The sequence below is a fragment of the Triturus cristatus genome, chromosome 3_2, assembly GCF_964204655.1.
Source record: "Triturus cristatus chromosome 3_2, aTriCri1.1, whole genome shotgun sequence".
In the NCBI taxonomy this organism is placed as follows: Eukaryota; Metazoa; Chordata; class Amphibia; order Caudata; family Salamandridae; genus Triturus; species Triturus cristatus.
In genome coordinates this window covers 585,937,187-585,964,740 of record NC_140584.1, presented here as the reverse complement: position 1 = coordinate 585,964,740, position 27,554 = coordinate 585,937,187, and the positions used below count along the sequence as shown (strand labels likewise).

The window sequence follows — 27,554 nt, the reverse complement described above, 5'->3', positions numbered from 1 at the left end:
TGTCACTTCTTTCATTTAATGTAATACCCGTGATTTACGCGCTCTTCCAGTCCAGAATGCTCTGATCAAATGCAAGAATCTTGCAAATAGGTTACTCTCTTATATCTAGAATCCGAAACCAATTGCCGAAACACCATCCATGGGATTTATGCAAAACTTCAACTTAATTAGCCGTGCGTATGTTAACACAGCATCAGGAAGTTACGAGATGCAAAACGTCAGTCGCTGGATGGATAGTCTTTGATCACAAAGCCAGCTGACGTTGACAAGCCGCCATGTTATCGATCCCTCGTTTTCCTCTTCGACAGCACGCACTCTGCAGCTCTTGGGTGTGCTGTGTGTGTGTGTTTTCTTTTCTCTGAACAGCTCGGTAAAAGTTTAAGTTGCATGTGGATTAAACATGGAATACTCAAAATGCCGGAGTAGTGGAAGTGACATCATGCACCCTTTGATCTATAATGACATCACAGTGCTAGCCTTTTATCCCTACTCTTAGGTTTACAGACCCTTTCTAGTTGCTGAGATACTAGGGAGAGGGCAAGGAGTGGAAAACAATGAGAATGAAGCTGGTTCTTAAAGCTCTACTTACTTAACATTCTTTCTGCTGCCTTCAAGACCCTGAGTCCAAGGGAAGCAAGGGCACAATACAATTACCATGGCACCTTCTGAATGAAACCCGTTTCTCTACCTGAAGTGCATCTGCGATCCAGGCAAAATGAAAGATCCGACTTCACAATATCAACCTATGATCAATCAGTCACAGCAATCTTGAAGACATCAACATGACCGAAAAGCTGCCCAATCTGCCAGAACCCCCAGAATTAAAACATGCCTTAATAAACTGCTGATCTGCAACTGCAAACAATGCCGCTCTCTCAATTTTACCGTATAATAGAGATGCTGACCATCTTACTCTCACCAAGCCTTGGTTCAATCCAGATACCAAACAATTATTGGCACTACGGAAAGGTTACAGGATTCTGCAAGCAGGCAGCGGAGTTCATTCAGGGAACAGAGTCACACTTGTCTAAAAAGAGGCCTCAAGTGGCAGTGTTCCCCATGAGGCACAGGGTCAAGACTAATTTGCATATAGCTGGGTCTGAACCGGGGTGGCGAAGTGAGCTAAAGAACGATGATGGATTTAACCCAGATTTGTGACTGGGAGTGAGTGTCTGAAAAGTTTCAGCTCTCTGTCCATCATCTCCTTGGGTTTACCAGTATTTATTTATTTAAAAGTTTTATATAGCGCGAACATGATCCTGAGGGATATCAGAGCGCTTCGCAATTAGGAAGGAAAGATGATCAGGGATGTACACGCGTCAAATACATTACAAACTAAACAATTACAATGGGTGCATCAAAGAACATTACAAAGCTAAAAATAGCGAGTCTGGGAGGGGAAGAAAAGATTAATTAAGGAAATATAGCAAAACAATTCAAGACGTAAAGGTGTAAGTCCAGTATCTTACAGCAGATGATCCAAACCAAATTAAGGTAAGCACTTGTTCATAAGGAATCTTTTTACTTCCAACTTGAAAGCAACCGTGGAGGTGATTCTGTGTACTTCAGGAGGGAGAGAGTTCCAGATCCTCGGGGCAGAGCCTGAGAAAGCTCTTTGACAAGTTCTCTTTTTGCAAAAGATCTGTGGTTTCAGGAGGAAGGAGTTAGCTTTTCTTGAGGGTCTACCACCTCCAGATAGTTCTAGCTTTTGGACTAGATACCTGGAGGTTTTGAAATGGAGAGCTTTGCGAGGCAGGCAGGCAATCTTTAGCTGTATTCTAGCTTCAAGAGGCAGTCAATGTAGAGATTTTAAGGCTGGGGAAATGTATGTATGACATGTAAATCCAACACCTTGTAATTGTCTTATGTAACATTTTCTATTCACTGATTTATATATGGATGATTCATTGTCTCTGTATGTATATGATGTAAAATGCTCCGACACCCATCACTGGTATGAGAGGTGCTAAAAAAACAAATTAAATACTCGTGAGAGAGGAGCTATGGAGACAGTGGCATAACGTGGCCGCGCGGTGGGGGGTGGGGCAAGCTCTCAGCACAGTGCCCAGACTGGAGGGCTCCTGTTTTAGTCCGGAGGATGATCCTCCACAGAACTTGCAGGGGGGCCCTCAAGTTTCGTTAGGTCACTGTACAGAGAGATGAGAGGCACTGTTGGAGAGGGAATCATTATAGAGCCACAATAAGGAATGCCTTATTTTAGTGCACTCTAAGGCCATCATATGCTTTAAAAAATATTACAATTAAATATATATAATGAAAAATGTGCTGTCAAATTCACAATTTTTGCTATTTTCTTGGGGGGGGGGAAGACCCCAACTCAAGCTGATCTGATCAATCCGCCAAGCCTACTCTGGATTTCCAGCCCTGCCCTGATCTTCAAAGTCTAGAATGGATCCTGCCCCCGGCGACCAGCTTTGGACACTCCGCTTCTGATACATATACTCCTGCGTGCTGTCGTCCATTTTATCACCCATCAACCACTTCTTGTGCATCCCCTCATACTGAACATTTCCAATCAAAATTTTCCTACGTCCCTCTGCGCAGCAGCGTTTGCAGAAACGCGCCTTCCCCTAAACAAACAGAACGACGTTTGCGCTGCTGTCCGTCGAGTCTTCCTGTGAGGGTTCATTAATTGACCTGTTGTGTTCTGGTTCCTCTCAGGATGGGGAGGCTCAGGCTGGCCCAGACCGGAGGGCGGGAGAGACTGCGGCTGCTATGGGTGGGCACGGGGGCGAGGCCTGGCTCATTGTTGACTGCACCGGTAGGCACAGGTCTCTCGCGGGCCGAACACCAGCGTATACTTCAACGGGACGGACATCCCACTGGGCGGAGGGGCGAGGCCTCCTCACCTTCGCAACACGTACCCTCCATCGGGGCGGGATTGGGGTCTCTCGCTGGCCGCACCCAAAACCACTCTGAACCCCACCTGGGCTGGTCGCCGCTCCAAAATTTGCGTGGACCATCTTCCAAAAGGGCGGTGTCTAGCACTCTCCTCCCTCCGGGGCGGGCTCGCAGCAGCCCCAGCCCCGTGGGCGGACACCAGGCAGACCTTACCCGTCGGTGGGCTCCTTCTGCTCCGCACCGCCCACCTCACCTGCACAGACACAGCCTCTCCCAGCAGGCGGGCCTGACTGGGAATGCGGAAGAGGCTCCGGGGGAGGCGGGGAGGCCGGCTGAGGGCTGAGTCTGAGCCGCCAGTGACTCATGAGAGCTCCGGCGGAGACACCAGGCACCGGCCCTATATCCAGCGAGCGGTCCCGGGCGAGGCGGGAGGCTGGAAGGCCTGGGGAGCAGAGGGGGTCCGGTGTACCTGTCACCCCCCGAAGGGTTTCGTCCCATTCTTGAGCATCGCATCCCACATGTGGCTCCCACCCATCCCCGCGGAGTTAACCCCCTGACGATGTCATGCCGTTCGTGTGAGGATCTCACCCGGTGCCTACCTGAGTGTCTCCCTAATTCTGCGACAGTGTCTCCAGTTCCAGTGCCTGAGAGCCGGTTTCCATATGCCATCCTTCAATTACACAGTCCGGTGTGCCTTCTCGTGACGTTTTTTACCTCTTCGTGGACGGTAAATCAATCCGCGGAGGCAATCTCGACATATTCCTGATGAAATTAAATTACCATTTGATTCTGCGGGGATTTCTTCCCAACCTATTCCTGGTGGATTTTTAGCACTATCTAGTATCGTGGGATTCGCTTCACACCATGTTTCTATGAGGAGTTTGTCGCAATTTATTGTTGTTTGCCTGTATATTCTGGACTGTTCTTGCCTTGAACTACCGTGGATCTTTGCAATGGATTCCTTCGTGCTGTGGGATCACAGGGGAGAGATATAGAATTGACTCGATGCCCAGACTCGCAACAGTGGCAAAATAACAGAGAAAACAAGCCATCCGGCCAAGAATTCACCCCAGGATCCCCTTCTGGGGCCGTCCTTGAATGGGCACCCCTCTCGATACATTCTGATTCAGAGTGCTTTGCAGGACGAACCGAATCCTGCCCCCTTTTTACTCACATTTACTCCTAAACTTCACTCTCTGTCCAGTCCATCTCATGCCATAGCCCTATCTAAGCCTTCTGGGTTCAGACTACGACTGTCCAAAACCCCGACCATCCTAAAGGCCAGAACACATCCACACATATCCCTAATCTGGACTCACACGCGTCTCATCCTAAATCAGAAACCTGCTCGTAATTATATTGGTTCAAGACCCCTCACCATATCCATTCCATTGTAAATAAGAACCTCCTTTAGACCTTTCTTGTTCAAAATTACTTTCAGACCACTCTATGCCTTAAAACACTTCCAGACAAATTTGGTCTAGAATCCCCCCACATTATTCTGCCACTAAACAATTTCCAGACCGGTCTTTATTGCTCCAGTCTTATTTTCTTCTGGGAGCACTCCCTGAATCTTTGTGGCCAAGAATCTCGTCCAGGTCCATAAGTAATAACAACTACAAATCAAGCTCGCATCCCGATCCAGAGCACAAGCCTCAACTCACTGATTGTAATTCAAGTGCCTCTTCCAAGACTGTCATTCCAGCCAACGGTAGGGTTCTCCTACCAACTTTTCTTCCCTTGCTATATGCAATCAGTTTTTTACTTGTAGTTGTCTTAGTAGCGCCTGCCTGTCATGTTCACATAGGGTCTGGCCGCTAGATGTAGGTCTCAATATTGCCCTCCCTTGCCCACTTTCTTGTGTTAACATTGTTTCTCTCTGACCCTTGCTGCCCTGTGCCCTAATGGCACCCACTTCACCCATGTTTCCATGAGCCAATCATTTTGTTTCTCCTAGGCTGCATTAACTGATGCTATCCATGTCAGAGCAAAACTCCACAGTGGGCCCCTCAGGGGAGGAATGTGGGAGCATGTCCTCTGGGCCTGATGTGGATAGGGTTGAGACCCCGGTTCCTAAGAAAAAGAAGACTAGCACCCTTCGTCGAGCCTTCAGTTGGCTCCGTGGCCGCAGGAAGAAGAAGAAGGAAGGAGACCTGGCAAAAGCGAAAAAGCAGGAAGAAAAGGCCAAGGCGAAAGCCAAGAATAAAGGTAAGGAACATCTGAATGTCTTTGAATCCTACTCCAGCCAAGAAGTTTATCAAGGGCCACACAATAATGGTTTTGTCCCAGACAACGAATACATATAGGATATCAAGTCAATGCATCTTTTGCTTGCCAACAAGCACATCTGGGTTCCCACAATTAGGATTCCCACCTCTAGTCAAGAGGTGCCTTCATGGTCTTAAAACAAGGAATCCTCTCATGGTCATCATCTGCCTCCAGGGTCCATCCATGTACCAAGAAGTGCATTTGTTATCACATGGTCAGGGAGACTGGCCTTGTCCAGAAGGTATGCCTGTAAGACCCGGCCCTTACCAACGGGTTCCTCTAGTATTGAGTTACATCGGACATTACCTTATACCAAGAGGTATCTTAGGCTCTCACAGTAAGATGTCCTTTCCTGTACCAGGGAACACCCCCATGGAGACAGGAATGGAATGGAGATCTTACCGTCCATCCTCGAGGGCTATTTAAGTAGTGACTTGTGTAAAAGCATGTTACAGGACGTATTTGTGCTTATTGAATTCACGGTTCATAAAGTCAAAGACTGGCCTTCAGAACAGAGGTTAACAATGGGATCAGGGATGGGTCTCAAGTTCTATTTGCTCTTTTCGAGGGAGTACTCAGCCATAATGTTCTAGGTTTTTATGGAGAAGAGTAATAAAAGACCATTGTTTTATACAGCCTTAACCTGGGGTATATTCTCTATCCAGATCCTGGCTGAATCATTAGTGGGTTGGGGAGACTTCTCCAGAAACTCAGCTTCACCTTGACGGTGCCTCCACAGCCAGACTCTGGTTCTCACCCTTAACTGTTTGCTGAGTCTAATTCTAGAGTCTGTCCTGAGATTTCACAGGGCCCAATTCCCAGGCTATCTATGAGGTTCTACCGCCCCTTCTCGTGACTATTTTAAAGGTCTCCTTTGCCAAAGCATTTTGTACTTGACCAGAGGCCCACCGGTCTATCCAAGCGTTCCCACTACAGTGCTTAATAACCTGGGTATTCCGGCTGCTACTAAAATCTATACCAGTGCCCCGGTACCTCAAAACTGCATGTTTTTTTTTACGGTACTAAAGGCCCTGGCCCTGCTAAACGCTGAAGGTGCCAACAGCGCACTTCACCACTTAAGAAGAGTAGTCGAGGCAGCTTCTGCTTGTGCTGACACACTAAGACTAGGTTACACTGACTGTGCTGTCCATTGATCCCTGTAGGGGACCTATAAATGGTGGTTCAACTACTCCCTTTTTGTTCCTTCACCAAAATGAGTTCAGAGGAATGGGGGCCAGGGTGGAAATCCTCTCCATAAATGCTTGGCTGTGGCAACATTGTCCCTCAAGTAAACCTCCGTCAATTTGGGCTCCTGCTGTTTCTCAGCCTGAATGGAGGGGGAAGGGCGCCCAAACCCTTCCTGATGATCCTGTCTTCTTCCTAATTGAAAAGTGCGGTCCATTAAACTCTGGCCTGTTTCCAGATTGCCTCTCTTCTGCAAATGTAGGAAATAATCCACAGAGGGCTTCCAAGTAACTCAGCCTCATTGATAAGAGCGACTATGAAGATTAGTCCCAGGCACTGTTTTTACATGGATAGTTTGGGGTTTACAGGGGTTGGGCCATTCCTACAGAACACCGCAAACCAGAAGGGCATAGTTGCCATGTACACTGATATGAGTGGAAAATGACACGTTCAACAGTAACAAAAATTGTCAACAATGATTTGCTGCATCTTCCAATGTCATGCATTGATGCAATCTTATATAATTCAGTTGTAGCGCAGGGCGCTGATGACCTCTCCCAGATAAAGATGGCAAATGAACTTGCCCTGTAATTGGCTGTTATAAGGGCAACACCTGGGCTATGCTTGCTATATGTTGTTTGCTTTGGGAATAAGATTTACCGGCCCTCTCCTGTATCTGGGAAGTTCGTTTAGAGAGTTGCCAAAGGGCTTACCCAGCAGCTGAAACGGTCACTTGTTCCGTGATCGACCCACATTGCCAGGCCCTGAATCTCTTCTGATGGAGTTGAAGAAGCTTCTGCTTGGGCTCAAATCAGCAGTCAGAGTTTTCTACCAAGTAATGCTAGTATTTGAGAGCATGACAGACCAGCTTTTGTTGCCCCATCCCCACAAGTCCATGCAATCTGGAATTTGGTCTTCATTTTGAACTTGGGTCTTTGGGGAAATGTAAATAAGACATCCATGGTTCCCGGTCAGAACCTCCAGTTGACCTGGTGGTTTTCGCAGGATCGGATTTGGGCGACTGAAGTGCATTTAAACGCTGAAGGACATGGTGGCCTACTTCTAACGCACAAACAGCGCATTGTTGTGGTAATTTCAGATGCTCCTGGTTCTGATTTCACGCTTCGCGTGGTTCGAATTGCCAGGTTGCATTTGCAATAAACTTCTTGCCATCTTTCTAATACATTCCATTGGAGTCTTCTGTAGAGACATGTAAAGCCAATTTCCTCTGGGCCTTACGTGTCACCTCTGTGAGCCTAATGTGATCATGACAACATCCTGATTAGAATATGGTTGGGTTTCAGCCACGATTCTCTGAAGAGCAGCTCTGATCTTAACATAACAGGGGTGACATCACATCTGTGCTTTCATACTGAATGAAGACTTTTATTTCTTCACCAATGACCACTAAGATGCTTTTATGCAAAGACCACACCATGTATGTATACATTTTATGTAAGCCTGCAAGGAGCTCTTGCTCCAGAGCTCTTACAAACTTGTCATAAACATGTGATCCTGGGTTGTCAACAAAGAAAACTTGTACGTGATGTTGACTGGTATACCAGGTGGCCTTATGAGTGCCAGCGTGCCTTATGAGTGGTTTCGCCAGGGGTGAGCTCTTTGTCGGTCCATCATCAATGAAAATGCTCTTGTTCCTCCTTGTGGATGTAGTGACTCCATCCACGGGGGGATGCTCTTCTTCAGCTAGCAGGGTGTTTTGTTTACACTTTCTTTTCCCTCTCACTTCTATACTGAGTGTATAATGTAATTAACAAGATTGGCTAAAGCCTCTCTGTAGCAAAACTCTAGTGGACGTGTCTTAACCATACCGGATTTGGTTATCTGATATAGCCCTTTTTCGAGATCCCTCTTAGACATTTAGTTCTGAGTTCATTTTTACCCTGTGATGATTTCTAGACCAGGCTCTCTTCCAGTTAATGACTTCCTTCAGCTGCAGGATACCCGATTGGGGCTAAGCTGACCCTTTACAAATAACATACCCTAACAGAAGGCCATTCAAAGTCATCTCAACAACTACTTCTTGATAGTGATGATTGCTTTACCCTGATGCATCTCCAGGAAGAAAGGCTGACGGTGCAACCCAGAAGCGGCACAGGCAAAAATAAGTAGGGCCGTATACTGCCAGCAAATCAGCCCCATCAGTGGACTCAGTATTCTTTTTAACTTGAGTGTGGTTCTCCACATCATGCAAACTCTTTAGGCAAAATACTGCACCTCCAAAGAAAAACAAGCATTGGCAAAGCCAGTAGGTCTCGCCTATGAGAGCGGTTGGCTTTGGAAAATGTTTTGTAGCCATGCTGTACGGCAGTGCAGATGCTTTCCAGGTTGGCTAAAACTAATTTGAAAAAATGCTATAACATAACCTGGGCTAATGCGCTTTTTTGTTTGTTTTTTGTTTTTAAGTGCATTAGCGTTCGATGCATTACAGTCCTTTTTCTATTATTATTTTTAGCCATGCTGCTATATCGCACGGCTATAAGTCATTGTCGAGGTCGGCAATGCCTATGCTGTGCAACATGAATAAAAAGACCTATTGTCTTTGCCAGTGCTTAGTAGGTCTCAGCACAACACCCCTTGTTATTCTGAGCAAATCGGTTAATCTTCCCATAGGTGAAAAAGAAAAAACATCTGACATCTGGCAAAAAAAATCCTATCACGTAAAGAGCGCAATTGCGCCCATGTCAAGGTCATACCAAAAATACATTTTGGAAGCAGATAACATCTGTAATCACAATAAACGCCCATTTCAAATGAGAAAAGAGCGTTTTTGAAGTGTGTGACATACTAACGGCAAGATGTTCAACAAGGATGACAGAGAAGAAGAAAAAATAAAAGCAGGTACTCAATCACAGCATGATCAGGGGAAGGACAGCAAAAAGTACTTGGTCCACACTCCACCCAAAAGAAGAGGAACTAAACCAGCATGCGCGGGCCAATTAGAAAACAGCAAATAAGACTGACAATGAAACCAGAAAATGTTAAGCAACTGGTGGGCTGCAAGCCCTGTGTACAATATCTCTCATATATGAGAGCGCATGCAGCTGCAGACCTTATGAACAACCCAGGTGACTAAAGTCCTGAAGACTGGAAGGAACCACCCAGGGCTCAAATGTACCAAACAGTCTGATGATCTCAGTTGTCAAGACCTCTCTCTCTCTCTAGACATCGCTGGCTTTTAAATAGTGGCACAAGAAGAGAAAAGTGCTGTATTTCAGTATTGTACTAAATGACATTTCTCTTTAATGGACCTATACAGTGTCTCAGAGGATCCTGGAGGGGGGGTGTTTCCAACTCCTGTATACCTGGATTTCCAGGAGAGGAACTGGTGGAAACATTGTTGTTGCGGCAGCATTTCAGGTGTTCTGTTAGACAAACTGTTGTGAGCGTATGTTCATGACAATTTCCAGTTTTCACGAAATTCTTTCCTAGAAATGATCTAAATAAGTCACAGCGTTGTCCAACTGAGTTTGAAGTATTCGACTTATGGGTTTAATCCCCTCTCATAAACCCTTCTTTTATGTGGGCCCAGGAGGGCATCTTCTGCTCTGTTACGGTGGCTGCTTGTAAGCCATTGAATGCAGCCCTGGGGCTGCATAAAAACTGTGGCTGTAAGGCCGGTAGAGATCCGAAGAGAGGGAAAGAGCATTGCCAATAGAACATTTGATTTTTTTTTTTTTTTGGTGTGCAAAATTCTTGTACAGTTCCAGCTGGTGGAATTGTAGTTTATTGATGGGTAGCCAACATGGATGTCATTTAGGGGTTGCAGCTGCGACGCCTGACACTGCCTTTGTGACCCTTGGCCTCAGAGGTGGCAAAATCTGTGCCTGGAACACATGGGCAGCTCGTCCTAATGGACGTCGGTTGGTGCTTCACTTTCCTGGCATTCTGGCATTTTTTTATTGCACAAATAGGCTATGGTAAATACAATTTATTCACTATTAGTGAAATAAAATATGGACTACAAATAGCTGGACTATGTCACGATCTGGCAGGTAACATAAGTAAAAAATGCTTATAAATGTATGTTGTAAGCATGCTTGCAGGTGAGAGTGTGTTTATGTGCGAGAGAGGGAGTATGTGTGTATATGTCAGCATGTGTGTGAGTCAAATGTTAGGTCAAAAAGGACATGAAGTCACTTTTGCTACCCCAGGCATTTTGGTGAAGTGACACCCATGGTAGCCAAACTGACGTATCTGGTTGGCTGACAGGAAGGTATGTACCGAAGAGGCAAAGCAGGGGCAGAAGAAGCAGGAGCAGGGCCATTGATGGTAAATGCAGGAGTAGAAGTGAGCAGGAGATAGAAAGGAAGGGGACTGGTGGGCATTGCCTGTGAGTGTAATCGACTGACAGTGAGTAAAGCCTGGTGGTGAGGGATACTCATGGAAAGGGGTATCTGGTGGCCTAATGTATGATTTAACTATCGTGGTAGTCTTTAAGGGGGGGTCCTAGGACGAGGAAAGCCCTGTGACAAGTCCTAAGGCCTCAACCAGATTCCTTATGGGTACATTCACCTGCCGGCCCGCACACTGAAGAAGGCCGGGACTGGAGACTCAGTGGACTAATGTGTCCACTGCATGGGACTGTGTTCGACCTCATGGTCAATAGGTTCAAATCCCAGCGGGCCACTCAGCCTTTCATCCATCTCAGGTTGATAAAATGAGTACCATTGAGTTGTGTAACAATAAACCTCTGTTATTCAGCACCAAGATGCCTACGGGTGATGGTGAGCTTTTACAATTACACTTTATGTCATAATAATAATGAAGCGTTGTATGTTAAGACTCATGTTATCATTGATACTCTGTGTCCAGATACTGCGATTTGGATGTTACTTCCGAGGCTGACGCCTTTGTTTGCTCAGACCATGCTGAAGAGCGTCCTTTGGGGGCTGATACTAGAGGGTGCAGCACAGACTCTGTAGTTTGTTCTGTTGTGGAAGAAAGACAGGGTTGGAGCAGAAGTTATGTACAAGCTATTCACCACAGCAACTCTGGTACTGTTATTGGAAAGATGCCTATTATTCAAATGTACACGAATTCAAACATCTATAGGTTATCATGTTACTTTAAGAGGCTAGTAGCCCAATCTTTGGTCAACAGGAGGGAATGAGAAGCCGGCACAGAGCACAATGTTAGAAAAACCTGCTCTTCTTCTTGGTGTCTGTAGTCCAAGGCAAAACAACTAATATTTATGTAGCTCCTTGAGTTCGAGCACAAATAAGACCGTGTGCTTGTAAAAGAAAATGGATGGGTGCTCTGATTGGCAGCAGCTTGACTAAGACAGATGTTAGTAATACAAATTTGCTTTCCCAGTTTCACAATGCATTGTTTGGATTCTTGTAGAAACCAATCACTGTAAAGCCGCTCGTTTTGCAATCTGTAGCATCAGGGAATGTTTAAAACTGTGCAAAAGAAGCAGAAGCAAGATGACCGCAATATATTTAACAGAAAGATATTCCAGAATACTCGCAGATCGGTTTCGCTAGACATAGTAAAATGGGAAAACAGTAGCCCCTATCTAGGAGCATTGCTGTACCTTAAACGCAGCTGGAGAAACTTCATTAGAAGGCACCTGTCAAACTAGCGTCACTGTAGTCACACTTAATTTAAAAAAAATGTTATTTATTATAGCGGCAGACACAACAATACAGGGCAGCAAGACCTGAGCATACAAAAGTGATAACAGTTGCAGCCTACAGTGCAGGCAAATGGATATACCAGGAGCAGCAGAGCGCTTGCAGGCGGGCATGGCCAGTGTAGGCTTACAGATGAGCAACCGCGCACAGCAGTCCGTGCAGTGGATCCATTCTCATGAGAAAGTGGCAGATCGACTGAGGCCAAACGCCAGCAGAGCGTCATATGTAGCTGTTGGCCAACACGACCCTCGTCCAGCAGAAAGGGTGGACAAGCACGTCCGCAGTGGCTCCCAAGCGTCTCTAGGCCGCGCAACTCGGGGGAGGGTAGCGGCATCATTGTCAGATCACTCTTCACATAAAGTCATGTCTTTGAGCCAATCCTGAAAACTAGGCGCACTCCGACTGCCCCACATCATGGCGACCCTGCGTGTGACCAGTAATATTGCTGTTGAAGTTATTTCGGGAAAGTCCCTAGGGATGTTTTTTACATGACAGAGAGGAAGAGTGTCAGGGGTGAGCCAGAATTCATGATTCGTCATAGTCTCTACTGCTGTCATGACTTTGCCCCAGAATATGGCAACTTCCGGGCAGTTCCATGCCAGATGGAGGAAATCTTCCCCCCATACACCACATGGTTTACACCTAGTGTCTTCTGTACAATCATACTTTGGATCGTCCGGGTTAGATATGCCGTCTGCAGGAATTTATAATGTATTAACCTGTATCAGCCATTAGGGGTGAGTCCTCTGGTTTGTCGGCAACAATAATTCCACATCACGTCCGTAACAACTACACCCAAATCAGTTGACCACATGTGCATGTTCCCGGGAGTTTGTCCCTTCTATCAGATCCATGAATGTGGTGTACAATCGGGTGATGATCGTAATTGGAGGGGGTGTGGGCAGTAGGATTTTCAAAAAAAATGTAAATTCATGCTCTATGAATAGGTCACCCAATGTATTTATATGTTTCTTACTGAGTTATGTCATCATTGCAGAGATGTGGTTTATCAGGAGTCGGCCATAATATTTTATGGGGATCAGGAGGGAGTAGGCTACAGGTACAGTGCACATTTAAGCCAATCTGGACAATTCCCATGCAATGCACCCTACTGTGTATTATCTCTCATGTAGGTCTAGCAATTCGGGAGTATGTGGTCTCTTGTATGGGGAGTGGGTGTGTATGCCTCTTTTCTAGAGTGACATGTTGTACGTGTCAACTATTATGTATCCAGTGATGCGTGACCTGCACTTGGGCCATCAGGGAGTCCGCTCCAAATGGGGTACTGCACACTCTTCCCTATCATATGGCAGTAGTAACCTGCTCCGGGTGAGTCTAGGCTGCTTGCCTGCCCATACTAGCCATATAAGTATATTCAGCTGGACAACAAATGCCTTGTTTGATGGAATAAGTATATTCTGGAACGTGTGTAATAGCTTCAGCAGTATGACCATCTTCATCAAGGTTATTCTGCTGCCAGAGAGAGTGAGGGCAATCCACCCATGTGCTGAGCCCCGCAAAGATATTTCCCATAGTTCTCCCGAAGGATAGGCTGTGGGTCTGTATAGTAGAGTATTATTAGATAGCGGAGAGGCCTGTCTGCCACTGCAGTGGGTAGGCCAGACTGGGCTGTGTGGTGGCACCCGTGAGTGGAAAGATAATGTATTTCGACCAGTTGATCTGAAGTCCCGAACAGCGGCCAAACTGTATAACTTCATTGATAATGGGGCACAAATTCACCTCAGAGTCTCTCGCCACCAGCAGGGCATCATCTGCATATATCGGCAACAAAATGGAACGTTAGCCTCTATCAATTACGCTGGCTATGGAACTCCTGAAGGACACAGGCCAGAGGCTCCGCAGAGAGAACAAACTGAATTGGGGATACGGCCAACCCTGTTGTGTTTCTCTGCTGACCCTGGTATGCTGAGGATACCCCCTCCATTTACCCTGACTCCGGCGAGCGAGTCTGAATAGAAAAGCTTAACCCCCTTTAAGAAAGACCCGCCGAGGCCCATTCTAGCTAACACCCCTAGCAGAAATGGCCATTCAACAGCGATGAACGCCTTAGAGGCATCTAAAAAGGTGGGCACTACTTTTAGGTTTGGGTCAAATTGAAGTGTGAGAGCAAATAGAGATCTAAGATTATCAGCAATGAATGTGCCGTGTATTAAGCAAAATTGATCGGTTCTGACCGGGTGGGGCATCAAGGGGAGCTGTCTACTCATAAGTATTTTGGCTAGGATCTTACTATCTACATTAATAAGGGAGAGTGGGTGGTAGAATTCACACCTCTCTGGGGGCTTGTCTTGTTTAAGGAGAGTTATAACTAAAGCTTCCCTCATGGTGTGTGAAAGTTTGCCTGTTCCATACGCCTCCTTGTAGACCTGCCTAGAGCAAAGGAGCAAGCTACTCTGCATATTTCGTATAGAATTCAGCGGGGAGGCCGCCCCTACCATTAACACTCCCATGTCTGGGCTGTTTAATCACAAATTTAATCTCTTCTGCCTTTTATCGGTTGACTTAATAAGGTGCATTCCTCGAGCCCCAGCCATGCTAGAGTTGCCCTGTCCAGGTAGTTGTGAATATCAAATAACATCCACCTGCAATTTGATAGTGTACAAGTCTTTATAAAGGCCGCAAAGGCAACTATAATTATGGTGGGATCATGCACAACATGCCCCGCAGGTGTATGTATGCGAGAGATATGAGCCACAGCACAGTTGGGTTTAAGTAGAGCAGCTAGTGTGTGCCCTGGTCTGTCAGCCTCCCCATATCTCTGGGCCTGTGCATGTTTACTCAAGAATTTAAAAACTGCCAGCCTCCTCCTTGAATTCTGTCAATTTAGATTGCTTTGGGCCCATCATGAGTGAAGCCATAGTGTTGTTCCAGTGCGTGCAACTCACATTCTAGCGCATTGTCTGGCTCTGGCGCGGATGACGGCATCCCACAGGGTTGCAATTGAGGTCACTGAGTCTCTATTTATTTCTGTGTAGTCCCTAATAGCCTGTCCTATTTCCTTCTTAAATACAGCATCCAGAAGGTTTTTGGGTTGAAGACGCCATATATGTCTGACTCCAACCGCTAGGCATTTCCAGGGTTAACACCACCGGGGATTGGTCAGATAGGGTGTTAGGGAGGAGAACTATCTCCCTCGTCTTGCCCACCACATCCCTGGATCCCAGCCAAAGTCAATACGAAAGGAAGAGTTATGTACTGAGGAATTAGAGGTGTGTTGCCTTTTTGTCAGGTTGTATATGTCCAGAGGCCAACCAGGTAAAAATGCTGCATGAAACTCAGGAGCACGTCTCGAGCTCTGGCCTGTCGCCTATCACCGCAGTCAGAGCAGTCTAGTGCCGTATTTAGGATAAGATGGCGGTCCCCCCACTCCCCTCTCATATAATTGTGCGAGCGTCAAACACTGCATAGTGTTTCAGTACTGTAAGGAAGAAATTAAGACTTTCTGTGTTTGGTCCATACTTATTGATGAGGTTAACATGCATATAGTTATCCATTCCCTGTAAAATAATTCATCTATCCTTTGAATCCATTTTGGTTCTGATGTGTTAAAAGTGCACTGATTTATGAGCATGCAATATGTTTCCCTTCCTCATTTTGATCAACCACCCAATCCCCCGCCCCCCACCCACACCAGGACCCAACTTCCCAGTGAACACCCAAAGCATTTTAACCAGTGCAGCAAAAATTCTGCAAAAAAGAAATTAAAGAGATATCAGAACTTATTTCCACAGCGGCTTAAAGCCAAGGGCGGCCAGAGCGGCTGATAGTAAGACTTTGCAACTAGTACTCCGCATGAGCATGCAGATAACAGTACAACACAGCAACATGTCATACTTTACCGACTTTGTGGGTGGCCAACAAGCCCAGGGCCATATCATAAATCGTAGTTACACAGATAAAATCCAAACACCTTGCGGAATTGGAGAGAGACTGGGTATACGTGGACTTCCCCCCCCCCCCCCCCATGTGGTGGGGGTGAGATAGTCCATACAAGGAAATTGTCCTTCAATCTCATTGAGGGACAACCCTGGAGTGGGCCTTATCCTGCGTTGATCTGGTGTCACATGATGCCATATGTTTCTCAAGGAAAGAGAGTGCGTCCCCATGGTCTGGATACACCTGCTTCTTGCCCCTCCTGGTAAATCTGAGTCATGCAGAATAAAGCACGGCGTAGGGGATACTGCGTTCCTGTAACTTCTTCTTGACAGGGAGACATTTCTTCCGGGCTTCCTGCATTGATTGAAATCAGGCTAAAACAAGGGTCGCATCCCTTCATAGTATGTCTCTTTGGCCTCCCTGGCCAGTCTCCAGAGCTGATCTTGGTCCCTAAAGTAAAAAAATGTAGCACTGATCGGTTGTGGGTTTGTGCCAGGAGCTGGCCGGGGGGCAAAAATGTCTTTGAGAAGCTGTTCACGCCAAATCGAGAATGTGCAAGTTTTAGATGTAGTCTTCGGTGCGGCCCATGGCAGTGGATTCAGATATTCCAGTAATTCAAATATTACTCCTCCTTGACCAGGCTTCTAGGTCTTCATTTCTGTTCTGGATATGACGTAGTTCCTCTTGTATCCCTTTCATTGTTTTGGATTGATTTTTGTGTATGTTCATCCCCTATATTGGAAATCCTGTTTTTGGTGACAGCAATACACATATGCTGCTCGTCAAGGCCATCCTTTGTCATCCATTATCTGTGTCTGTCAATTTTAAAGTCCTTGGCAGAAAGGCTTCATCTCTAACCGTAGGGATTTAATGTCCGCCTGTGGTAGGAACTCCCCATCCAATGTTCCTCCCTGTCAGACTAATGCGTAGCTTCAGATGCCAGATGTTTGGCACATTTCTTAGCTGCAAACTCCAAACGTGACTGCCTGGACTCTGTTTTACCCAGATGGCTGAGAAGATGTGGATGAGGTACTTGAGTCTCAAAGACCCAGGATTTGCTGCTCTCCCAGAGGAGCACCGACCCTAGTGTGGTAGGGTTGCGGTCTATACAGAGCCTAGCACCAGAGCACTGGTTATAGCCATCTTGCCTCTACCGCAGCCAGGATCTCAGCAATCCATGTACTCCACTGCCGGTGAAGCGGGGTGCAGGGTCTGAAAAGCCGCCATACAAACGTAGCTACAGGCGCTGGTAGGGGAACACTCAGCTATCCCATGGAATAATGTACTCACAGAAAATGAGAATCTGTCTAAACATGCTCCATTTGATTGCCTGCACCAGGGGTCTTCCAGTACCTGGACATTTTCAGCCCCGTTGCTCGTCACTGCTGCTGCGCCCTTCAAGATGGCCCTCCGCCCACACAGGGCAGTCTTGTATAGGCCGCAGCGCCCCTTGTAGGACGTCACCCACAACTGGATCTCCTCAGCAACACCGCTGCTACTGGGCCCAACCACTCGGGAACCTCTAGCAGGTAGGTATCCAGGCCGAGCACATCACTGCACATAGCCTCGCAGTTGGGCCATCGTCATGCCTGACAAACCCCACCCATGTCAATTTGCCCTGCCTGAACTCTGCTTTGGACATCGCTCAGGAGGCCTTCTTCCAGTTTGTATCCACTTGTCCAGGCGATTCAGGACACTTTCGCGTTGCAGGGTGCTGGGATGAGGAGCTCATCAGGGCGCTTTTTCAGGTAACTAATTGTAGTGGAGTTTAACGGATGGGAGTGATGGATGTTGGCCGCCGACCGTCTGAGCTCGCTCAGTGTACCACCGTCTTGTTGCGCTGCTCGGCCATGCCCCCTCACAGTAGTCACTCTTGAAGACAAAGTAATGGCTTATGCAGAGCACAGCCCGTGTAATCTGTGCAGTTATCTGACCCACACTGCCACACTCTTCCCCAATATTGAGTGCACTGCAAGGATTAGTACTGAAAATCTCTGAACAAAATCCAAATCAAGGCCCTAAAGATAGCAACCAGTGCTTCACAAGAACACGAGACCTGCACAGACGGCTAGGTGTGGAGGTGTTGGGCGGACAACACCTAAATGTGAATAAGAAATTCTGTGAAGAGCACGGGTCACAGATAAAACCTCCTGATCAAGAAACCTGCTGGAGTACGTGAAAATGACTCCAACCGTTACCGTGGTCCATGGCAGTAGTGACGACCCTGCGAAACCACTCAACTGTGACAAGTTATCACAGATCAACAAGGAAACACAACTGACTAAAAACTTAACCAGAGAATATGGAGTAAGAAGGCCCAGGCCTCGGTATCCAAAAGGCCACTGCTGTATTAAATCTGACAGCCAGGAAGAGGAAGATGACAAAGAAGTATATTTGGACGGCAAACCAAACCGACTTTAAATGCTTTTTGTAAACAGATTTCATATTATTTGCAATAGAAATATGCTCTCTGAACTATTGGGCTGCATTTGAGACCTGGCCGCTGTCCCTTACACTTAAGAAAAGGACAGGATGAGGACTTCCAGGCTCCACACACATGCAGTGTCTGGGACGGGAGTGAGGACGTGGCCCTAGTACCACAGGCCAACCTGCAAGCATGGAGGGAGCAGGCGGAGGCCCAGGCCCCAGTGCTGCAGACCCCAGAGCTAAAGAGCGGAGTTGCGCTACTGCTCTTGGTCTGGCCCCAGAGATGGAGGTGCGGGCCCTTGTCCCATTGCCTTGAACCTAGAGATGTTGTTCGTATGTGCGTGCCATGGTGCCCCTCTGCACATGCCGCAGTCGAGTAAGCGAGGGCAGGCCGTGTGTGGCCATAGGGCGCTGACCCCAGACATGGACACGGCAGAAAGGAGTCAAACACAGTTATGGGGTCGTGGGGAAACATCTTACCCTTGTTGCTGACGAGGCCAGGCACAGAGTGAGCAGGTGCAGGCCGCGGTCCTGTTGTTCAGACCCCACAGACAGGGCAGCATGTTTGGCCCTTATTCCTATTGCTCTGACCACAGGCATGGAGTGAGCAGGCGTACGCCGCGGTCCTGTGACTCTGAACCCGGGCATGGAGGGAGCAGTGACAGTCCAGCAGCAGTGTGAGTAGGTGCAACCTTCGCTCTATTGCCCTGACTCCAGAGGTAGTGTAGGCCGGGATACTACTGCTGCAGGCCCCCGCCGTGAAGAGAGGCCGACCCTCCCGTTGTTGCAGACTCCAGGGATGGAGTAAGCAAGTGCAGGCCGTCCTTGGCTCACTGCCCATTCCCCGGCGTCCTATTCCCGAAGATGGAGCGAGCAGGCGCCAGCTTTACTGCTGCAGACCACGGACACCAAGTGGTGAGGTGAAGGCCGTCCGTGGCCTAATGATGCTCGCATCGAAGAAAGGAGCGAAAAGGCAAAGGTCACCGACGCTGACCCTTGCCTGGGCAGGTGCTCGCCCGCTCCCACCCTTTGTCTCTCTCGCCCTCTCTTCCCCTCATTCCTTCCTCGCCCTCAGGCCCGGCACAAGCCTGGTGTAGGCCTGTCCGGAACCTGTTTGGGTTTCCTTGCTGACGGTGTGTCCTTGCGGGACTCCCTGCCACGTCTTCAGTGTGTGCCTGCAGAGGGTGGGGCGCAGTAAAAGCCATGTATTATGCCTGATTACAGCTCGCACCTCCTGATCCGCCAGTGTTTACTCTCTCAGGCGTCGAGGCTGCCTGCCGCTCGGGTGAGGCCTCCCCTCTTTTGGGCGAAGGGTTCGGAGGAGGCTCTGGGTCCCTCGTGGAAGGCTCCCCCTGAGGTTGCGTTTGATGTCTCTCGAATCACCTCACCCTCATAGAAGAAGGCAAAGTTACAGGGGTGAGAGGCCCAGGTTATCCGGTCACCTCCTATATAGCAGCCTGGGGTCGAGGATGCATGGCGCCCCACGGTTGTTGACAGTGCCTGTAGGAGGCTTCAAAGCTCCCTTGATCAATTTTAAAACGTCCCCTCCCTCCCACGTATCTTCTTTCCCCATTGTAAGGTGAATATCGCCTTAGGTTAAATAATAGAATGAATGCCTTGTGAGTAAGGCCTCCTTATGGCTGGGAGTGAACAGCCCAGAGTTGGGATAGTTTGGTGGAGACCTTATTGAATATGTCAAAGTCTATTAGCGGATACACGAGCAACAATGACTTTGTTGTGAATAATTAGAAATAAAAATGTTTGAATTCTGAACTATAGACTGCAGTAGCACACCTATGGTCTGTATAAGGAATACTGGGTTTCTCTTATATTCCTCCCTTCCCACCACTTTGCAGTCTCTTTCTATGTTAAACACACCCTTGTTCTCTCCCACCTTTCTGAAATCCTCCAACTGTCTCTCACCTTCTGTCTTTCCTCTTCAGCAACCGCTTGTCGCTCTCTTGTGCATGTACCTCCTCGCATCTCCTTCACTTCACCATCCCCTCACACACTACACACCCATTCACTTGTAAGCACTATGTTTTCTTTTACTTTATCTCTGTTAATATTTCGGCACCTGTGTCCCTCCAATAATAAAATAACCGGATATTTGTAAAGCATGAACTAATCACTCCTAAGGGTCTGAAGGCGCTGGGGGTTATAGGGAAGATTAAGTGAGCTATTGCCCAGAGTCGCATGATGCTGAACCGATTTGCCTCCGGCGCTGGGGATCGAACTGTGAACTTTGTACTCCAAAGTCGGCCGCCCCTGGATGCTGAGCCACACCTCTCCCTTCTACATACTATCTTGCATAGAGTCAGCCGCCCCTGGACGCTGAGCCACACCTCTCCCTTCTACATATTATCTTGCATAGAGTCAGCCGCCCCTGGACGCTGAGCCACACCTCTCCCTTCTACATACTATCTTGCATAGAGTCAGCCGCCCCTGGACGCTGAGCCACACCTCTCCCTTCTACATACTATCTTGCATAGAGTCGGCCGCCCCTGGGTGCTGAGCCACACCTCTCCCTTCTACATACTATCTTGCATAGAGTCGGCCGCCCCTGGATGCTGAGCCACACCTCTCCCTTCTACATACTATCTTGCATAGAGTGAGCCGCCCCTGGATGCTGAGCCACACCTCTCCCTTCTACATACTATCTTGCATAGAGTCGGCCGCCCCTGGGTGCTGAGCCACACCTCTCCCTTCTACATACTATCTTGCATAGAGTGAGCCGCCCCTGGATGCTGAGCCACACCTCTCCCTTCTACATACTATCTTGCATAGAGTCAGCCGCCCCTGGACGCTGAGCCACACCTCTCCCTTCTACATACTATCTTGCATAGAGTGAGCCGCCCCTGGATGCTGAGCCACACCTCTCCCTTCTACATACTATCTTGCATAGAGTCAGCCGCCCCTGGGTGCTGAGCCACACCTCTCCCTTCTACATACTATCTTGCATAGAGTCACAATTACAAGTGCTACACATGTATATTGCTATGTGAACTATGAGGAGAGGTCCCGGATTGGATGAGCATGTGTTCTGAACACCTTTATGAGCCACTGTGAAAAACTTGTTCTACCTTCAGCTTCAACTACAGAGCACTCCGTCATGGCCCATTATAAACACCCACTCACAACTTGAACTCACATGGACACCTGGAGGCGACTATATGCAAAAACATTATACAAACACAATATCCTGGAAAAAGCAAGCACTCTTCGGGAAATGCAAAATTTAGTAGAACACTGGTAATGGTGACAGACTACATCACTGACTGGATTATCTTCGTGATTTTTACAGTAATTGTTCAGAAACCGATCGGTGTTGTTTCCTGTAAAGCTAGGGACTTGAGTATAGGGCCCGATAAGGACCTGTTTGAAGGACCGGTTTTAATTACTGTTGGGTCTAAGAACCGAAGGGACCGGCTCCACTTGAAGCCCTGCAACCTCCCATTCTAGGGCTGAAGAGTACAAAGGATGTGTGGATCACTCCTGTGTTTCCCCCACTCCCCCTTTACAGTGAGGGGCCTGTGGGCGTATGAGGCTCACCAGATCCGGGCTTTATAAGAATGGAGGGCATTGGGGAGACCCAGGAATCTCTGACGGCGCCCTCCCTATGCATGGGATGAAAGGTCTGGGGGAGGCTTGGAACCTTGCTGAAAGCAGTCTCCGTCTATGGAGCAAAGGGCTTGGAGGAGGTTTAGGGACTCTTTTGCAGGACGAAGGTCCTAGCTGAGGCTTGGGGACCCCACTGGCTTCAGCCTCACCTTCTTTGTAAGAAGTGGGGGAAAGGGGAGGGGGGCTTGGAAACCTCTAGAGATGGCCTATCCATGTATGGGCTGAAGGGCCGTGAGCGGCTTGGAGACTTGCCCTGGTGCCGCCTCTCCCTACAGGGAGAATGGGCCTGTAAGAGGCTGGACCCTGCAGTCTTGCCTCCCAATGATGGGACGAAATCCTTAGAGGAGGCTTTCTACCCTACTGGGTCTGGCCTCCTCCTCTATGAGAAGGGAGGTCGTGGAGACGACTTTGGGACACTGCTGCGTCCTGCCTATGATGTCTTTAGGAGACAGAGGGACCGGCGTGGGGCCCTGCTGGGTCTTGCCTCCCACTCAGTGTGATTAAAGAGCCCCGAGGAGGTTGGGGCTCGCCCTGCGTCCGGCCGTCCCCTCTATGACGTAGAAGACCTGGAAGATGCTCGGGGTCCTGCCTCGATGTGGCTTCCCTCTCTCCTGGAGCACATGTTTGCCTGTTCTTGACATTCTGCCAAAGCCGGCCTCCGGTGAATTTCCAGAACAATAGGGCTGCGTGTGCGGTTGCAACCGGCCTCCTTCCTGCCACACCCATGAGCCTGTGATAACATAAGAGCGGCAGCTGCCCGCGGTAAGCAACAGCGAGCGAGGAAATCCGGGACTCGGGCTCGCCAACCGAGATTGGTGTCTTTCAAGTCCCGGTCGCAGCTGGCTCTTGTACCTGTCCATTGTGCCCGGCGGCTTCCATCACCTGCACGCTTTTTGTTCCCCCCGGGGCCCCTGGTGCAAAGGCACAGAAGAGATTCCCTGCGAGCTGCTGCTTGTTCTCTCCCGTCGTGTCCTGGGACACTCGCCAGTTTTACTGGAGAAGTCCGAGGCTTAATTTTGCACTAAATTGTTGTTTAAGGATCTGGGCGGCGGTACATTTAAATGGGGGTATTAGAAGGAAAGGACATTCGTGAAATCTATTGGGAACAATCGGTAGCTTTCACTAAGTCCACACCAAAGCAGTGCTTTAAATGGGCCGGTACTGTCCGTACTGAGTACGGACAGTAGAGCACTTCTACGGACAGAGGGACAGTACCAGCACTTCTCAGGAGAAATGTAATACTTTTAATTGGAGAGTTCCGGCACTTCTCAGAATGAACCAGGTACAGAGTACCTGCACTTCTATTTTTCCATTTCAAGCGCTGCACCAAAGTAAAGCTGCTGATGAGACCTCAGACTGGCATAAACCCGAGACTGATCAGGAAGAATGAGGGCAGTGGGTGCAAGGAAGGTGCGAAAGCAATAGTTCTGAGCATTTAAGGAGAAAGCTCGTACATGGACTAGAGTAAAGCTGGAGACATCAGGCAGATTCGAGCTGTAGTGATGAAGAAGCAAGTGGAAATCTGGAGACGGGGAGAATACATTGGCAAATAATATGGAGAGCTGCCAGATCTGAGACAGACCGGGGCACGGTGCTGACGGTGGGGACAGTCGGAAGCTTTGGACCCGGTATGGACAGGAGCAGTGGTGCTGGCAGACTCTTTGATCAGATGGGAGCAGCAGTGCTGGGAAAGCTAGAGACCAGGCAAGGATATGGGGTGCAAAATGAATAGAAGGGACAGGAGAACCTTGGGACTGATTCTGTGGGGTGAAGGCCCTGGAGAAGGATTGGGACAGCGCGAGACCTGGGACAGGCTGGAAAAAATAGTGCTCAGAAGTCCAGGGAAAAGCTGGTGGCTGGTAAAGACATTGAAGTACAGGGAAAGCCAGAGACGTGGAACAAGCAGGAACAAGAGTGCTGAGAAAACCCGGGGCGAAGCTGGAGCCCAGGGGAAGGCGCCGGTGTTCACAGTGTAGAAAGCTGGATACCTGATGAAGATGGGCACAGTCATCTTTGAAAGGAAGGGAGAAGCTTGAAGCCAGGGTAGGACAGTGAGTGTATAAAACAGAGACAAGGGGGAAACTGAAGGTCTGGGGCAGAGATTATAAGCGGTGCTGTGAAATCTATGGGAGTGCTGGAGACACCATGGCAAGAGGGTGGTGTCTGTACTCAGTACATCAACATCTTTCATTCGGTGCACTGGTATGCACACTCCACGTACAATTGTTATGTTATGCACATTTGTACAGTGCTAAATCCCTTCTGACTCAAGGGACCGCAAACCCCTTGAATCCGCCATTTCTTATCCTCACAGATCACTGTCTGGAAGAACCCAGTGCAATGAAGGAGTTGCGCATCGACAAATCGATTCTTTGTAGACATGGGAAACGTAGGAGACATAGGACATTATGAAGCAGTAGTGCTGCGAAATGAAGGTGAAAGTTCAAGACCAGGGAAAAACATTGGAGAGCACCAAATAGAAGCATGGAGGTTGAAAGTTGACGCTGATGTGGCTGTGTTGCCAATGTAGGTTCTGGTTCTGGTTGTTGGAGCTGTACGATGTGGTGAATGGTGTTAGAAGGTTGCTGACTGTTGGTGTATAGTCGTCTGAGATGGATAGGAGTGCTGAAAATGGCAAGTGTGCCCAGAGGTCTTGATACTCTTCACTGTGGTCAAGCAGAGCCGATACAGGCCAGCATGACTACTGGTGTGTGAAAAAGTCATGTGATCCTGGGTGTAGAGTGTTTGGTAAAGTGATGGGTGTCCAGTACAGTTGGCATGGTCGCGGGTTTTAATCATAGCTGGCATGATGAAGTGTGCTCATTGTGGTTGTTCTGATCTTGAGTGTTAATTGTGCTTGGTAATGGTTTTGGATGGACATGGTGACTGGCACAGTTACAGGTGTTCGTCGTGGTTGGTATGGTCATGGGTGTTCACAGTGATGGGTTGGGTTACCTGTGTTCATCATGGCTGATGTGGTTATAGGTTTGCATAGTAGCTGGACTAGTTACAGATGTTCAATTTGACTGGTATTATGCATGCTCCTAGTGCCTGGTATGGTTGCAGGTGTTGATCATGATGTAGTCACGGGGTTCATTGTGGCTATGTTCACTGGGGTTCATCATGGCTAGAATGTTCATGGATATTCATTGTAGCTGGTTGGGTTACAGGAGTTTGCCATGAGTGGTATGGTTACAGGTCTTCATCGTGGCTGGGTGTCGATAATGGTTGTATGGTAATTGGTGTTAACTGGGCTGATGTTAATGGGTGTTTATTGTGGCTGGTATGTTTGTCCTTAAAGCAGCTGTGTGGCTAACCTGGCTTGTGCTTGTTCGCCCTCTCCAAATGACTTTTGCCAACATAGCACTTAATGCCTGACAACAAACCCACGGACAAGGCAACATACGTGGCACTTTTTAGTAATTAGATGGCACTAATCTGTCCTTTTCTTTTCCCTCCTAAGCGCTTTAAGGCGGCTTCAGAGCTCTAATAAGAGCTTTATATGCAACTAACATAACAGTAGCTCAAACCCACCAACTTGGTGCTAAGATATATCAATTCTATTACAGGACCGGAGGCTTCGGATTATGCTTCTCTTTCTTTTATTTGCTACTCACAGCAGCCAATGAAAAACGTTTTGTATGCAAATAAAACTACATTTCCCATGATGCTCGTCCATACATCACAGCCCTATAAGAGCCACTGAGTCCTGTTTCTGCTCTTCTTTCTTTGCTGCTCACGCAGAAAGTTAAGTGCTCCGAACATTATATTGTGAATTATGTCTTATTTGACTGTTGGTTTGTCTTTGACGATGTTACAATTATGTTTGCGCTTATATCGCGCTGGGTTGAATAATTGTGTTTGAGTATGTGCGTTTTTGTGCGGGGGGGCAATTCTGTCTTCTTTTTACGTTGCCATATGTTTTCCCGTTTAGCGCTCGCTGGCGCAGCCTGCGGGCGTCTTGAAGGGCTCCCGCTGGGAGCGGCGAGATCTATGGGGCGCTCCCACTGGCAGCTTTGTACATAAGCATTGCGGGCGGCCCCTTCAGGCATGTTTTTCCTTCCCCGATGGCCTACGGGCGCCTTGAGAGGCTCCCACTGAGAGCGGCTTCATCGGTGGTACGCTCCCGCCCACAGCAGGGCTTTTGATTTACATTGACAGCCCGACTGGGCTTCACTCCACTCCCTGCTGGCCTCAGAGTACCGCGCTGCCTTTTATGCATGGCTCAATTGAATCTTACATAGGCGCGTGCTGCCATTTTATTGCTTACATGTGCTAATCGCTTTGTTCTCGCTTACTTTGCCTTCCACCACGGGGGCATAACACCCGTTGTTTCTCCGGGCAGGGGGCGCAGGTTCGGATCCGTCCTGGTTCCAGGAGGCAAGCCCACATTTATAATATATGTTACACGTTTTTACTGCAGCGAGCCATACTCTGTATTTAGACCACGCGCTCTTCAGGGCGGGCTCCCACGGGAGCCGGCGATCTCCGCTGTCCGGGCAACGTTTGAACTTAGGAAGTTTCTTTGATTTCCCGCCTATGTCGGGATGAAAACTGACATCGCGGCCCGCTTGACCTCCTTCATTCAGGTTCCGATTGTGGTTTTTAGTACCTGCGGCAGCGATCATCGGGTGATTAACTCGCTGAGGCTCCCCTCATTGGCCAGACATGCGCTGCGCCTGCTTATTCCATGTTTTTTCCTGTGCATAGACCTGTTGGATTACTGTTTACTAAGATTGAGCTACGTATTTTTCTACAACACTCAATAGACAATTTGTGTACATAAGCGTGACGCCGCGAGGCGCGCTTCGTAACTCTAATGCATAGTTGATGTGTTCCTCGGTCACCTAGTGGATAAGGCACAGGCCTCCTAAGTCAGTGCTTGTGGGTTGAGTCCCACTTGAAGTGCAAACTACTATCATCCTTCTTAATGCGGCGCTGTTGCCAACAGCATTCCGAACGAGTCACTATGATGTAGTGGTTGAGGTATCCGACTCTGATTCCAAAGGTTATGTTTTCAATACTGTGTTTCCATACTATTGTTTCTGAAAGAAGCACATTTTTAGGCAAGTACTTTCTCTGATATGTCAGAAATTTTTATGTACACTGCGCGACATCGCGCTTTACTGCCAAAGGCTTTCCCTAGTTGCCGAGTGCGGGATGGAGCCGATTACGCTCCAAGGTGCGTAACCCGATTGGGATGTATATATTGATATACTTGGACGTTTGAGCTACGCACATCGCACGCGTCCCCCGTTTGGTCCGAGGCTCATAATGCCTCGTATGCTAGATGGAGCAGTTTTCTCTTCTACGCCTTCCTGGCTGCAACAACAGGCTGGCCCTTGGAGTGCGCACACGCTCCTAATATTTCTCTATGGCTCTTACGCCCTTTGGGCTGAAATAATATCGACTACAGCTTTGCTGAGGAGCTAGGTACATTATTTTCAATGCTCGTGTGCATAGGGTTGGCTCCCCCTCTACTCCTCCGTGATTTTGTGCTTTGCACTACAATATTACACACCAGACACCCCTAAGCTTTGCATGGGTGAGAGATAAGGAGGATGTGACCTATTCTGACGGAGCGCAGGATGTCTCCTAGAAGAACTTGTCAACACGTGGGATATTCCCATCCCACCG

The 27,554-nt window shown here is 48.2% G+C and overlaps 1 protein-coding gene across 1 annotated transcript in view; it reads left to right on the top strand.

Moving 5' to 3' along the window:
• The first annotated feature begins 3,119 nt into the window (after positions 1-3,119).
• The window catches only part of NHSL3 (NHS like 3), a 353,065-nt gene continuing 328,630 nt past the window's right edge, over positions 3,120-27,554 (top strand). The window contains exon 1 of the mRNA XM_085648381.1: positions 3,120-5,070. Coding sequence (XP_085504507.1) covers positions 4,833-5,070 — 238 coding nt within the window. The 5' untranslated portion in view covers positions 3,120-4,832. The remainder of the gene's footprint in view (positions 5,071-27,554) is intronic.